Source organism: Centroberyx gerrardi, chromosome 15 (assembly GCF_048128805.1).
Source record: "Centroberyx gerrardi isolate f3 chromosome 15, fCenGer3.hap1.cur.20231027, whole genome shotgun sequence".
Lineage (NCBI taxonomy): Eukaryota > Metazoa > Chordata > Actinopteri > Beryciformes > Berycidae > Centroberyx > Centroberyx gerrardi.
In genome coordinates, this window is record NC_136011.1 from 18,951,822 (window position 1) to 18,965,970 (window position 14,149).

At 43.0% G+C, this 14,149-nt stretch overlaps 1 protein-coding gene across 1 annotated transcript in view; it reads left to right on the top strand.

Annotated features, from left to right (window-relative positions):
• The window catches only part of ank3a (ankyrin 3a), a 135,051-nt gene that overhangs the window by 71,998 nt on the left and 48,904 nt on the right, over positions 1 to 14,149 (top strand). Inside the window, exons 6-16 of the mRNA XM_078288736.1 lie at positions 589 to 774; positions 3,247 to 3,345; positions 4,599 to 4,697; positions 5,300 to 5,398; positions 6,120 to 6,317; positions 7,559 to 7,657; positions 8,143 to 8,241; positions 8,678 to 8,776; positions 8,941 to 9,138; positions 10,914 to 11,012; positions 13,048 to 13,146. Of these exons, the coding sequence (XP_078144862.1) occupies positions 589 to 774; positions 3,247 to 3,345; positions 4,599 to 4,697; positions 5,300 to 5,398; positions 6,120 to 6,317; positions 7,559 to 7,657; positions 8,143 to 8,241; positions 8,678 to 8,776; positions 8,941 to 9,138; positions 10,914 to 11,012; positions 13,048 to 13,146 (1,374 nt within the window). The remainder of the gene's footprint in view (positions 1 to 588; positions 775 to 3,246; positions 3,346 to 4,598; positions 4,698 to 5,299; positions 5,399 to 6,119; positions 6,318 to 7,558; positions 7,658 to 8,142; positions 8,242 to 8,677; positions 8,777 to 8,940; positions 9,139 to 10,913; positions 11,013 to 13,047; positions 13,147 to 14,149) is intronic.

The following is a 14,149-nucleotide window of genomic DNA, read 5'->3' on the forward strand; positions in this document are numbered from 1 at the left end:
ATCATCCTTATTACTACAAAACAAAGTGTTTTTGATTGAAGTTAATTTAAGTTGGTTTGATGGAGAATCATGAAACATATTACAGTTGCCCTTATGATTCCCATTCATGTAGCTTTTTAAAGTGGCAATATTTTGATGACATTTATGTGGAAATCCCCTGAGAACCAAATCATCCATTCAAATTTTACCTGGTTCTTACAGTCTCTCAGGCTAAAGAGCCATTTGTGTATCATGACAATGAGGAAAAAAAGAATGTTGTTGGAAAAAGAAATAAAGACACAAGGCCTTCTGAGAGCATCTGAAACTCTTGCTTGAATCAATAGCCTTGAATCACTGCATCATTAACTACACCTACTGTACATTATGCCCTTTTTTCGAACTTTGATATGGTTCAGGGGTCTGGCATTGCTTCTTCAGTGCCTGCGGTAAACATAGCCACTCAGGGAATTGGAATTGAAGTACCGCCTCTCCTTAACCTGCTCACACCATCTATACAGTCAAGCCTGCCGCCCCACGTCAGCGCTGTGAGCGATGCTGCGCTGCATCCCCCACCCAGCCCCAGTAACTCCTCTCTCCCCTCGTACGCAGGACGGCTTCACCCCCCTGGCGGTGGCCCTCCAGCAGGGCCATGACCAGGTGGTCTCCCTGCTACTGGAGAACGATACAAAGGGCAAGGTGCGCCTGCCTGCCCTGCACATCGCCGCCCGCAAGGACGACACCAAGGCCGCGGCCCTGCTACTGCAGAATGACCACAACGCAGACGTCGAGTCCAAGGTGAGAGCCGACACTGATGCAGCCTGTTTCTGAGGGGGGATCTCTGGTTGGTCGCTCGCTTTTTCTTAGCTCCTTGATTCTACTTGCTTTACTTTTTTATTTTTTGTTTCCTGCCTTTCTTTCTTTCTTTCTTTCTTTCTTTCTTGATTTATATATTTGTTTGTTTATTTGTTCTTGCACTTTTTGGCAGATAGGGGAGGGGAGCGGAAGTACATTTTTTGCTTGTTTTTCTGTAGATGTGTATATAATGAATTACACAACTCTTTCAATAAAAGAGTTTCTGTGGACTTGACACAAGAGGCATGAGGAGACGTGAATGGATGATTACGCTGGAAGACCAATCTGCTCAACTAATAACTTGGTTATAATCTTTGAGTCCAGAACCAGTTTTTTGGTTTTGTCTTATGTGGTTTTGTACTGAGCTCCTTGTCCCCTCTCTCTGCTCCCCCACCATGTCAGTGGAGGCCTTTTGTGTTGTTTGCTAACTAACCGCCCATTCTCTCCTCTCTTGGCTGACTCTTTAGATGATGGTGAATAGAACGACAGAGGTACACCTCTACTCTGTACACTACTTAGTCTCTCCATCGCAGCTCATAAAAAATCAGAAAAAAACTACAATTCCCCTGATTTATGCAGTAGTGTTCCTGCAGCCCCCTCCCCTCCCCCCTTTCCGTTTCAACTCATCCTCCTGCTCCTCTTCCTCCTCCCCATCGCTTCATTCATGTAGTGGATATCTCTTGTTAGTCATAGAGAGATAGGCAGAGTAATGCAGCATGTCTTACTAATACTGATCTAGACTCAGTTAGTCCTGAGGCTGGAGGCCTGGGTATCAAGGGTTTCCTTGATTCTAATAGTTTCATGGTTTCCAAAGCTTCAGCTTCAGCTTTAGCTCTTATTTTTGGCAAATTCTTTGTGAGTCTTGACAAAAAGTTCTGACACAATATTTCCATGAAACTGTGTAACATGATAACCAGTGTTATAGCATGAAAAGTGGTTATCATTCATCAAAAAGCAGTGCTTTGTCCGTAACCTGCATGGCAACCAAATCCCCATTTGGCTGTAAAGGAACCCGGCCTTCTAGCAGCAGACAACTAGTCTAATTAGTTTACTAGTCTGCCCTTTAGTATTTTATAGCATTTCCAATTCTCAGCCCCCAGCACCTTAAGCATTTTGCATGGGACCAAAGCAACAAGCTACCTCAATACTGCTTCTATGGGATCAGGAAGACCCCTCCGTCACACCAACGCCAGGCGGCCACCTTCTGTGTACGCCTGTTTTGGTTGGCATGGCTCTGAGCTTTGGCAGGCTGGCCGGCTAGCCGGTGCAACTGACTGAAAATGGCTTTGTTGATCTGAGGCTCAGAACTCAATGCATGGTGGTAAACGCATCGCACTCCGATGGAAGAACGTGATCACTTTGTTATCGTTATGAACAAGCATAAGAGATTAACCTGTGTCCACCAAAGTACAACCATTAGCTCAAATTACAATCAACTCTGTAAAACCAAGTTTTGATGGCTCATTTTAATTTTGGTTTCATTCATTTTCTAGTGTGTTTGCAAATATGAAAATAGGAGCTATTCGTTGTCAAGAAATTGTTCATAATTGTAATGTTTTCGGTTGGGATGTTTGGGAAAGCAAATCTAGGCACAGTGGATACACATCTATAAGACACCTGTTTTCCGCTGGATTATTGGTCAATTGAAATTGGGAACTCTGTGATTGGATAGCTTTATGTGAGATTCTGTCGCTGACTGGACGGATTTGGCTGAAACCTTCTCCAATGTCCCTCTGTTGCTTTGACAGCTGTTTCTCACTAAGCCAGGGGTTTTACCAGGAAATTACTTTAATCTAAGATGTTAACAAATGGATTATTAAGATCATTTGCAGCCCAATTTTTGTACCCTAAAAGTATCAGGACGCTGTCAATGAAAGGATGTAGGTTTATAGTAATTACCTCTAAATAATATCTGTCCAATTGGAGTAGTTTATCGCTCAGTATGTTGACTGTTGATTTGTGTTGTTATTTCAACAACATCATGTACTGTACCAGTAACTGTACAGTAAGTGTACCTTCCCCAGTGTGACAGTGTAATGAGTTACATTTCAGTATCATGAAAGCTCAAAGAAGCCCATATTCAGTGATATGGTATACTGAATGTAATGCCCTCTAGTTGTCACCATACCATTGGCCCCATGTTTGATGTTTCAGTAAAAAGACTTTCTCTGCCATTGTGAGAAAAGTCATGTGTTAGTGTATAAGTGTATAGTAGAGTGTATCCTCATCTAATGGAGTCTGATTGTACGTCGATTGTACGTATGAATGAGACTGATATCAAGCTCATGGCGTTTACTGACTCTTACATATGTGTTTTTCATTGTTTGTGATGTGCTTGCTCGTGTGTGTGCGTGCGTGTCTGTGTGCGTGTATGTGTGTGCATGTGTGTGTTGTCCTGCTTTCTCACATTCTCAGAGTGGTTTCACCCCTCTCCACATTGCGGCTCACTACGGCAACATCAACGTGGCCACGCTTCTGCTGAACAGAGGGGCTGCTGTGGACTTCATGGCAAGGGTGAGTTTGCTCTGCCCTCTGCTGTCTGGGAGGGGCATTACACACACAGACAGTAAAGATAAACAACAGTCAAGGCATATACAATTCAACAACAGTGAAAAACTGGTATACAACAAAATACTCTTCGTTTCTATGACTTCTTAATGAGCAATCCCTCAATCCCTTTCTAGTTTTTAGAATTGTATTCCATTGCCTCGTCATTATTAGGCTCCTTGCAAAGATAGTCATGCATGAACATTGACTCATTCTACAATTTGCACTTATTGTAAGTCCCTCCAGATAAGAGCATCAGCTAAATGCATACATTGTAAAAGGTAGGATGTACCATGCAAGTCGTAGACTTGGCAGTGAGGGATAAAGGCATGTGCAGCTACTGCAAGAGAAAAACACTCTGCCAAACCAAAACCACCCACATGGAGTGTATTGCATTGTACAGGACTTTTTACATCTGTTGGGACTATGCAGCATGAATAAAATATTAATAATGTGAACAGTGTCAACAATGCCAGGAGGCCGGGTGCATCATTATCATTTGTTACAAGTGGTCATTGGGAAACAAATACCCCACTGCCCATATAAATGACACATACCGTAGGCTATATTGTTACATTGCCTGATATGCTTCTCAATGTTCTTACTATAATAGGTGCATCTCTTCAGCGGGCGGTACTGTTACTTCAAGTAATGTGTTTTGATGTAATGAAGCCAGCAAGCACTATAGGATTAGCGTTTATTTACTGTGATATTTACATTGTGATCCAAGAGCGTAAGCCATTAAAATTCGATTTGTCGCTACATTAGACATTAGCTAACCAGAGCCAACAGTGGCCGGTAATTATATCAGCTAGCAGTGTCTGAGGGAGTGTTGCTGTTGGTGCTGCTTTTGACAGTGATTACAGGTTAGGCCTGGAGAGTAATGCTACAACAGTAGAGGTAGATGGGATTAAACAAGGGAGTTGATTGATAATAAAAGACTGGCTAAATAGTTAGCATTCACTTCTGTAGGATTTCCATCTGAGAAAGTATTGTACCAATAGCTGAAGATTGTATCAAAGTATTGTATCAAAAGCTGGAGATTCTGTTTATATGATAACCACATCATTGCATGTTTTAATGTTTTTTATGCATTAACACAATTCAGTTACAAACTTTTTCAAGACTTTCAGACTTAATATTGGCTTATATTGTCAATCAATCTGTACATCTGAATATGACAACCCACTCATACCTCCCGTTTCTTCTTTTCTGCTCAGAATGACATCACGCCGCTCCATGTGGCATCGAAAAGGGGCAACAGCAACATGGTGAAGCTGCTGCTGGACAGAGGGTCCAAAATTGATGCCAAGACCAAGGTGAGACAGTGGACCAAATTCTCATGGGATCAATATAAGACAAACAAACATGAAGAACGTGAGGCTGAATCATGAGGTCTATAGGAGGTCTGATGTGGTTATTCTCCACTGTGCTTGCAGTCGACTTGGAAAACACAGTATATTTCTATTTTGGAAAAAATCATTTGGTGAAGTTCATCATTCAGTATCTCTAAAATCTAGAGGAGTGTTTACCTTTTGCCAACCAAGGACTGAAGTTACCTACTATTTAACTATAATCTGTTTTAATTTTGGTGCTATTACTGTAATTGTTTTGTAAGAGTCAGTGTTACTTTTTTCAAATGGTGGATATCCCATTTTGGAACCAAACTCCTCATATACTGTATGGGACAAGTCATCATACATAAAATTACACAAGCCATGTCAAGTGTATATACTGTTTGCCCATTCTGTTTGCATCACTCAACCTTACCTTTGTTACACATTATTATAAACCACAACATCCCCTTTCTATAGCTTTGTTTTACCTCAGGAAGTTTTAATCTGTAGAGAAGGTATGGATTAGGATTCACTCATTTACCATGATTCATCCCGGCTCTCGCTCTCTGTCTCTCCTGCTCCAGGACGGTCTGACACCTCTCCACTGTGGGGCGAGGAGCGGTCATGAGCAGGTGGTGGAAATCCTACTGGACCGAGGAGCACCCATCCTGTCCAAGACCAAGGTAGCTAATGGTCCGATCGCCCGCTTTCAGGACAAACTGCTTTATTTAGATTAGGACAGGGAAGGTCTCAGGTCATAAATAGTCATGTTTTCTCATTATCATTGGCTGACTTAGAATAGAATAGGCCAGACTACAATAGAATAGAATGGAATAGAATGGAATAGAATAGAATAGAATAGAACTTTTGCATGACACATTTCATATGACACAGGGTCAATCTTGTTGGTAATATTCTAAATATTCTAATACAGTCATTTCTATACAATAACTTTCTTCACCACACATAGCCATTTGACATATGTGTAATCCAGTCAGATAGCTGTTCTGTTGTTGTTGCTGTAGTGTTGTCGCATTGTCTCCATAACGTTTGTGCGACCTCCCCAGAACAGCCTGTCTCCGCTGCGTAGGCCTACAGTTTGACCGCGCAGGACGACCAGTGTAACGAAATAGACATTGTTGTAATGGCCTCGTTATAACAATGCTCCAGTAACCTTCTCCACAACTTCCTTCACAGTCTTTCTGTGCAGCGCATGGTCACGCCCTAACTACTGTACCTGTGTGTCTGTCTGTCCATCTTTCTACGTGTCCGTCTGCGTGTGTTTGTCGCTTTCTGTCTCTCTCTCTGTGTTTCTTTTTCTTTCTTTGTCTCGCTCTCTCCCTCTCTTTCTCTCCCCCTCTCTCTCTCTCTCTCTCTCTCTCTTTCCCTCTCCCCCCACTATAGAATGGCCTGTCGCCCCTCCACATGGCGACTCAGGGCGACCACCTGAACTGCGTCCAGCTCCTGCTCCAGCACGACGTGCCGGTGGATGACGTCACCAACGACTACCTGACGGCGCTGCACGTAGCCGCCCACTGTGGCCACTACAAGGTGGCCAAGCTCATCGTGGACAAGAAGGCCAACCCGAACGCCAAGGCCCTGGTAGGAATATAAAGAGGTGTAGAGGCAGAGGCTTGGAGGGTGGGAAGGATAGAGGGACTGAAAATGGGAAAGGTGAGTGTAAAGGAGTGGCTTGACCGCAAGTGTAATTGTCGTATTGGACACTAGGGTTTGACTGATATGGGTTTTTGAAGGCCGAAAGCAATACTCATATTTTCAGACTGAAGTCGCGGATAGCTGATATTTTGTGCTGATGTTCAATATCTTTAAATTGAACCTTGTTCATGCAAAAAACTAGTACTAAAACTAGACAGAGTAGACTAGACAAACTAGACAAGTATTCAGTCTTTCCCCCAGAATTTTATCCTCGGCAGAGACGAAAAACAGCATTTAGACCGTCGGAACACCAAAACTCTCCACTGAAATCCAGACTAGTGACGTTATTTTAGGTGGGTGAGAGGCTGATTAAGGCAGGGTGACCCAACACACCTCTTCAATCGTAGGGAAAGAGATTGGGGCTGAAAGATATTGACAAAAAATCTAATTGCGATTATTTGACAGAATACAGCAATTGCAATTTAAACTGATTCATATTATCAGTACTAAATTTGAGTTTGAGTATGATGAAAGGTTTTCACCAATATTGTAGTTGATTCATGGAAAAGTTCATATTTTTGCGATTAATTGTTCAGCTGTAAAAGAAATGGGAGAGAGGGGAGAGTGGAAGCATGGTGGTGAACTTGGTGAATAAAGTCTGAGTTTAAAAGTAACACAGAGGGATAAAAACTCGCCAGACCCTTTCTAAGAATGATGATTTGAAGAGGAGTAAAGAGAACTAAGAGAGAAACGATAGGAAGATTTTGACCTCTCGGGCACCGCACCCCTCCTCCTCACCCTTGTGGTTTGCAACTGTCTCTTTCCTTACCACTCTTTCGTTTCCTGTGTGATCAGTTGTTTCCTCTTTTTGGCCTGATAAGGACAGTCACAGGAGCTTTGTGAAGGTGGGAAGTCCATTACTGAGTATGTCTTCATGTTGTGTGGTGGCTGTGGGTGTGGTGATGCCGAAGTCTTCTGAAAAAGGAGAAACTGTGGTAACAGCTGTGGTGTGAAGCACAGTTGTACAGATTACTGTCTCTGTTTAAACTTTTACCCCAGTTACGGCCAACGGATTGCGTTATTTGCCGCAGAAACAGTTTCTTTAAGGGTTTGAGTGCTGAACATATCAGTGGAGATCCTGCTGTGTGGGTTTTAGACTGAGGTTTTTGCGTTTTGTCTGTGTGCAGAACGGTTTCACCCCGCTTCATATTGCCTGCAAGAAGAACCGAGTCAAAGTGATGGAGCTGCTGCTTAAACATGGAGCGTCCATCCAGGCTGTCACTGAGGTACTGCACCGGACCGCAGTTTACTCTCTTATGCTCTACTCTATTGTACTCTACGCTACTGTACTCTTCTCTTCTCTTCTCTTCTCTTCTCTTCTCTTCTCTTCTCTTCTCTTCTCTTCTCTTCTCTTCTCTTCTCTTCCCTTCTCTTCTCTTCTCCTCTTCTCTTCTCTTCTCTTCTCTTCTCTTCTCTTCTCTTCTCTTCTCTTCTCTTCTCTTATTTACTCTACTCTATAGCATCCAGCATCCCAAAGGGGTTCGACTATGCACAGTAAACCCTGCAGAATGTAACTATTCTCGGCTGTGCCATACATTATCAAGTGGCTGAGCAGATTCTATACGTTGTAAATGCCTTTTGAAATAGGCTCCTCTTTGCTTAAACATTGACTTAATCTCATTCCTGTATAAATTCAGAGAGCGAAGTTTTGCACAGGACTTGGTTCTGAATGTCATGTTTCATGGTGAATATCATATGTGTTTCTCTGCAGTCTGGTCTGACGCCCATCCATGTGGCGGCCTTCATGGGCCATGAGAACATCGTCAACTCCCTGACGCACCACGGAGCGTCGCCCAACACCACCAACGTGGTAGGTGGACAACCAAACCATCTGTTTTTATTTCCTGATCCTTGAGACATTATTCAGTCACATTCACTACCGTCCTCCTATCCTGTTGTTAGTGTATTGCAAAAACAACTTCATTTATTTTTTCAATTTTGTCTTTTTCACCAAGTAATTGCTGATGTTGCCCACTATGTATAAAAAATGTTTTATTATCAGGGTTCAAAACATCAATCATTAATAAAAAAAAATGCACTGTTAAAAATCAAAAATACATTGGTGTCAATGGCAAAATCATCTAGTTCATCTAGAATTCTTGAAAAGAGCTTTTGACGAAATATAGGTTTTTGCAGGATACTATCAATATGCAAGTTAGATGTTTCTGCTTACATCACATCCTTTAACATCTACCTGTTATGCTATGTGAAAAGCTGACATTGACAACCATTTTTGTGTCTTCCAGAGAGGTGAGACGGCTCTCCACATGGCAGCCAGGGCGGGCCAGGCAGACGTAGTCCGATACCTGCTCCAGAACGGAGCCAAGGTGGAGACCAAGTCCAAGGTTAGAACACTGAGCCTCATCAATATCTCTGTGTGGGGGAAAAAAAAAAGATGATGAAATACTAGCCCAGAACTTAAATATGAATCATACACACAACATGCACACATAAAACTACATTTATAGACATAAAAGCACATTTTCAGAGTCTTCCTCCCTCTCCTCAGGATGACCAGACGGCGTTGCACATCTCCAGTCGGCTGGGCAAGGCAGACATCGTCCAACAGCTGCTGCAGCGCGGCGCCTCTGCCAACGCCGCCACCACCTCAGGCTACACCCCCCTCCACCTGGCCGCCCGCGAAGGACACCAGGACGTTGCTGCCATGCTGTTGGAGAACGGAGCGTCGCTCTCCTCCTCTACTAAGGTGGGTTTAGTGGTGGTTTTATTACAAATGTAAGTAAATTCACACAAACAAATACATACACAGGACATGATTGCATGGTAGAATGTATATCTCTCTCTTTCTCTCTCTCTCTCTCTCTCTCTCTCTCTTCTTCACTGATGGAGAACTGAGCATCCCAGCACAGGCCATCTCCACTCATATCAGTGCCATTTATCTCCACTAGTGGGCACTGGTCTCTGTTTGAAGTAGCATCCATGGTGATCAACTTTTCATGTTTATTAGTCACAGTTTGCTGCAGCTCTGTAGTTATAACCAAAGCATTCATATATACAGTAGGTCTCAGGTTTACAGTATGCAATTCATCTGTATCCCTAACATACTAACCATGTTAGGTTCTGTCACGGCAGTAAGGTCATATGAAATTTACAGTGGTCACATTCAGGTCAGTGCGGGTGTTAGTCTTGGCTCAGTAATTTCAGACTATTCCTTTATACCACAGGAGTTTATTTTTTCAGCCATTCAGTAAACCATGGCCAGATAATGTCACTAATTTTCTGGTGCTTTCAGACGTAGCTAATTACACAGACCAAGGTCAAAGAGAGACGTCGAATACACTTTATGGAATTGGTTTCTGCACGTGTGTGCATGTGTGTCTACGTGTGTTCATGTGTGTGCTATGTTGCTGGGGGCCGTCCTTGAAGGTGACCGCTAGATTAATCGAGGGTAAACCCCATGGTGCCTGTGCTCTCTCTCTCTCTCTCTCTCTCTCTCTCTCTCTCTCTCTATCTTACTACACATCCCAATGCATGCACACACACATAGAGACACACTCTCTCTCTCACAAACACACACACACGCAGCATCTTTGGGGACGTCACCTGAGTCAGCTGTTCGGGGAAATGATGTCACACCAATCTGGGAAACGAGGAATTAGGAAGGGGAGGGAAATTGACCCAGTTGTATTGTTTATGACACAAATACATAATTAAAGTGCCCACACAGGAAGAATAGAAAGTGAATCTTTAAAACGATCACTGTATTAACTGTATTAGTATGAGCGTAACAAATGAGGTCAAGTGTTTCAGTGTGTGGAATGGGACTTTAATCTGTAGAAGTCCCACCTTCCTCTGGAAAATATGACCTAATGTCTTAAAATACCTTTGCATACACACAGGGAGGATGCCAAGATTAACGTGATCACATTATACAACAGCTATTTATAGGTGTGGAATACGTTAGGAAATATGGGCTCGGTGGCATATTTTTGTCAGGGTATCACATACCGTAAAGTGAAACCGAAGCCTTCACCATCCTTCATACCTCTTAAAAAGATGATATGCTCATGAATGAGAAATATGTGTGTGTTTTTTTTATAATAGAATTAGATGTTTAAGTTTAGGCCCTACAAATGTTTACAAGTTAAAAATGATAGTATATCATCAAATGAACTTAAATGCAGGTTAGTTCAGAGTAATTGTTTACAACTATGTGTTACCTTCTGCAAACATATCCAATATGATGATTTACTTACTTAAAGAGCATAAAAACTAAGACACAGACATCCTATGCTGCTGCAGGTTTTGGTGGGCAGTTCACTGACCTTTAGCATATTTTATTTATTCAGACAGAAAGCGGAGAGGGAGAGGAGGGTAGTGGAGGGACACATTTCACCACTCGACTACCTGGGCACCAACACTAATACATTTAACAATGCAAATACTCATATCCTATTTGAAAACCCATAACTGGTCTCTAGTCTCTCATGTTGATGATGTGTCTCCTGCTGTGTTCAACAGAAAGGGTTCAGTCCCCTGCATGTGGCGGCAAAGTACGGCAAGATGGAGGTGGCCAGTCTGCTCCTACAGAAGAGAGCTGCACCCGATGCTGCTGGAAAGGTGAGATGTCTGAAAAGAGGAGGAGGGAGGAGCACAGCACACTGTCAATCTCTATCAGCGTCTGAGGATGTTTTCAGACAACGATGAGCTGTCTGAGGAGGGAGGGGCATGACACAGAAACACAGCAGTACATTTAGATCGTACATTTTGGGCATTAGGTGACGCTCTTACCCAGAGCAACTGACAGTGAGTGTAACGGGAGAATAAACTTCAATTCCTAGATTATCATTACAAGCAACTAATAGTAAAGAGTGAAAAATCAGAGCTATAGTGCCTAGATAATCCTCCAAAATACCTGTGACCATAGAATGATCATGTAAGAGAGAAGAGCTTGGAAAAGTAAATCTCAGAGCCAATGACAGAGTCAGGAGCTTTTTGTTTTTGATCGGAACAAATTACAGCAAGCAGGAGACAACATTATAACAAAATACAGAACATAAGGAAAACAATCTGAAAGCCATCCAGGGATAAGGTTCATTTCATAAAGCTATTTACTTTTGGATTTGACAGTCAACCAGTCTGCCGAAGAGTAATTGGCCAACAGATGGGACAAATGAGGAAGTCTTTCAGATATTGTGACCATTCATCATATTGCAGGCCTTTCTGTCACCCAGCCTTATCCAGCTTGTCTCTAAGAAAGTGAGCAGAACCCTTTTGGAACTGTATTTTCCAAGCTGCAGCTGGACATCATGTGTGTGTGTGTGTGTGTGTGTGTGTGTGTGTGGAGGGGGGGTTAGGACGTATCCCAGGACAAAGCAGCCAACAGATGCTTGTCCTGTTGCAAAAACCTTCTGGGCAGATTTGCTTTTATTCCCTTGATGACATGCACTCATTCCACCTCCACACGCACACTTGTACAAATGCATTTGTATACACACACGCGCGCACACACACACACACATACACATACATAAACACTTAGGACAGGCCTACTGGCACTGATTATGGTGTTAGCTCAGTGTGTGTGTGTGTGTGTGTGTCTATGCCACCATCTGAGAGCATTTAACATAATGGCAGTCAGGTATGATAATGAAGCTTCTACTCTGCTTGGCGGTGTCACGCTAAAATCAGTCCCATTGTAATACTGAGTCCGAACATAAAGCAAAATCAGGCCTTTATTGCTGTTTAATTACAATAAGTCCCTTCAGAGAAGAGCAAAAAGCCACAGTGACTAATTTTGTTTCCCGGCTAACGGATTTTCACCAAAGAAATCTTGCAAAACCGAGGTTCCTCACACCTCGACACAAAATCAGGAGAAATCCTGCTGCTTTTTTTCTTGTACCCCCCAATTTGTGCCTCATCAAACCTGGTAGAGAATCCAGGAGAGGACACTATTGTAACAACACATCACAAGAGCCCATACATACTTTGTCTGAAAAACACGGGAGTTATAAAGCATTCCAGTTTCTCAGTGGGCATCCTGGCGGCTCAGTGGGATGAGGGACATACCATGTACTTGCAATATTATGGGTTTGAACCTGGCTCACAACCTTTTTACATGCCATCTGCTCTCTCTCAAGGCTCCGTCTTCACTGAATACTAATGCTATACTAACTGATGCAGCAGAAATATGACATTTAAACAGCAAAAACGACAACAGCAACAACATACTGCTACTACTTCTACTTCTACTACTACTACCAATAACAATAACAAATTCTCACTTTACTAGTGTCATACTCTCATTTCTGGCTCTTTTGATGATATTATCCTCCCCTAGCTTCTCCTTCAAGAATTGAGCATGATGGTGTTACACTAAACTGTCCCGTTCTAAGTATATTCCATTAATGTGACATCCATCTTCCCTCCATGTCCTTGCATTCTGCTGAGCTGGTGCTCTTGTTTTACTTATCAGTGTGTTCGTGTGTGTGTGTGTTTGTGTATGTGTTCAGCGATCTTGGTTCCTCTAACATGGTGTTGTGTTGCATGCCCCTGTGTGTGTGTCTGGGTGTGTATGTGTGTGTGTGTGTGTGTGTGTGTGTGTGTGTGTGCGTGTGTGTGTGTGTGTGTGTGTGTGTGTGTGTGTGTGTTTTAGAGTGGGCTAACTCCACTGCATGTAGCCGCTCACTACGATAATCAGAGAGTGGCACTGCTACTGCTGGATCAGGGAGCTTCTCCACATGCTGCCGCCAAGGTATATACGCACGCACACACACACACACACACACACACACACACACACACACACACACACACGCACACACACACACACCTACACACACACACACACACACACACACACACACACACACAGATTCTGCATAACTAAGCTTAATACACCTGGCATGCAACTGGCTTGTGCCCTCAGTGCCAACTCAGACCATTAACAGCTCTCATCCGTATGTTGCCTATGCAGATCTAATGCTCACCCATTGGCTCCCATTCCATCTTGTCCGGTCTTTGACATTGTGAGTGAATGTGCGGCTTTTTCTTTGAGCTCAGCAAAGTCTTTGAAATCATTCCACCGACCAGAATTTAGTACATACTGTCAGCATATTGGGCTTGGTGGTGGAAGCTGCTTTATCTCACAGTCAGAAACTCAAAGCAACTGAAACAAAAAACCCATGTAAATGGACTGGTGATTTGTTGTACATGTCGTAATTTACTCCAAAGTCAGTCACTACTTCAAACCAGTAACTTTTGTGAAGTCTGTCCCAGAGCTGTAAATTCAGTGCGTTCCCAGTAAAAAAGCAAAAAGCACTTAGTTACTGCTATTGTTGATATGTTTGACACACACAAACACACACATGGCCAGTGACTTATGGTCAGCCTGTGGTCAGTCTCCTGCTAGGCTTTGGTAGCCTGTCCAGACCACAGAACAAGTATGAGCAGAACGGTCTTGATGAATAACCATGGCATGCCAGGAAGTGCCTGTTCTGTGGCCGGGACCATCCACTGACATCCAATAAAGACGTTCTGCAGGAGAAGGCCAAACCTTGTAAAACTAATTTCTTCTTGCTCACTGTCTCTGTCTCTGTCACTATTTCTGTCTCCCGCTAACTCTCTCCCTTAATCTGTATCTGTCTCTTTATTCCTCACTCTTTTTTCCTTTCTTCTGCCTCCCTCCCTCCCACACTCTTAGTCATTCGCTCCCTCTTTCAGTTTCTCCCTCTATAAATCGTTTTTATTTGGCTGGG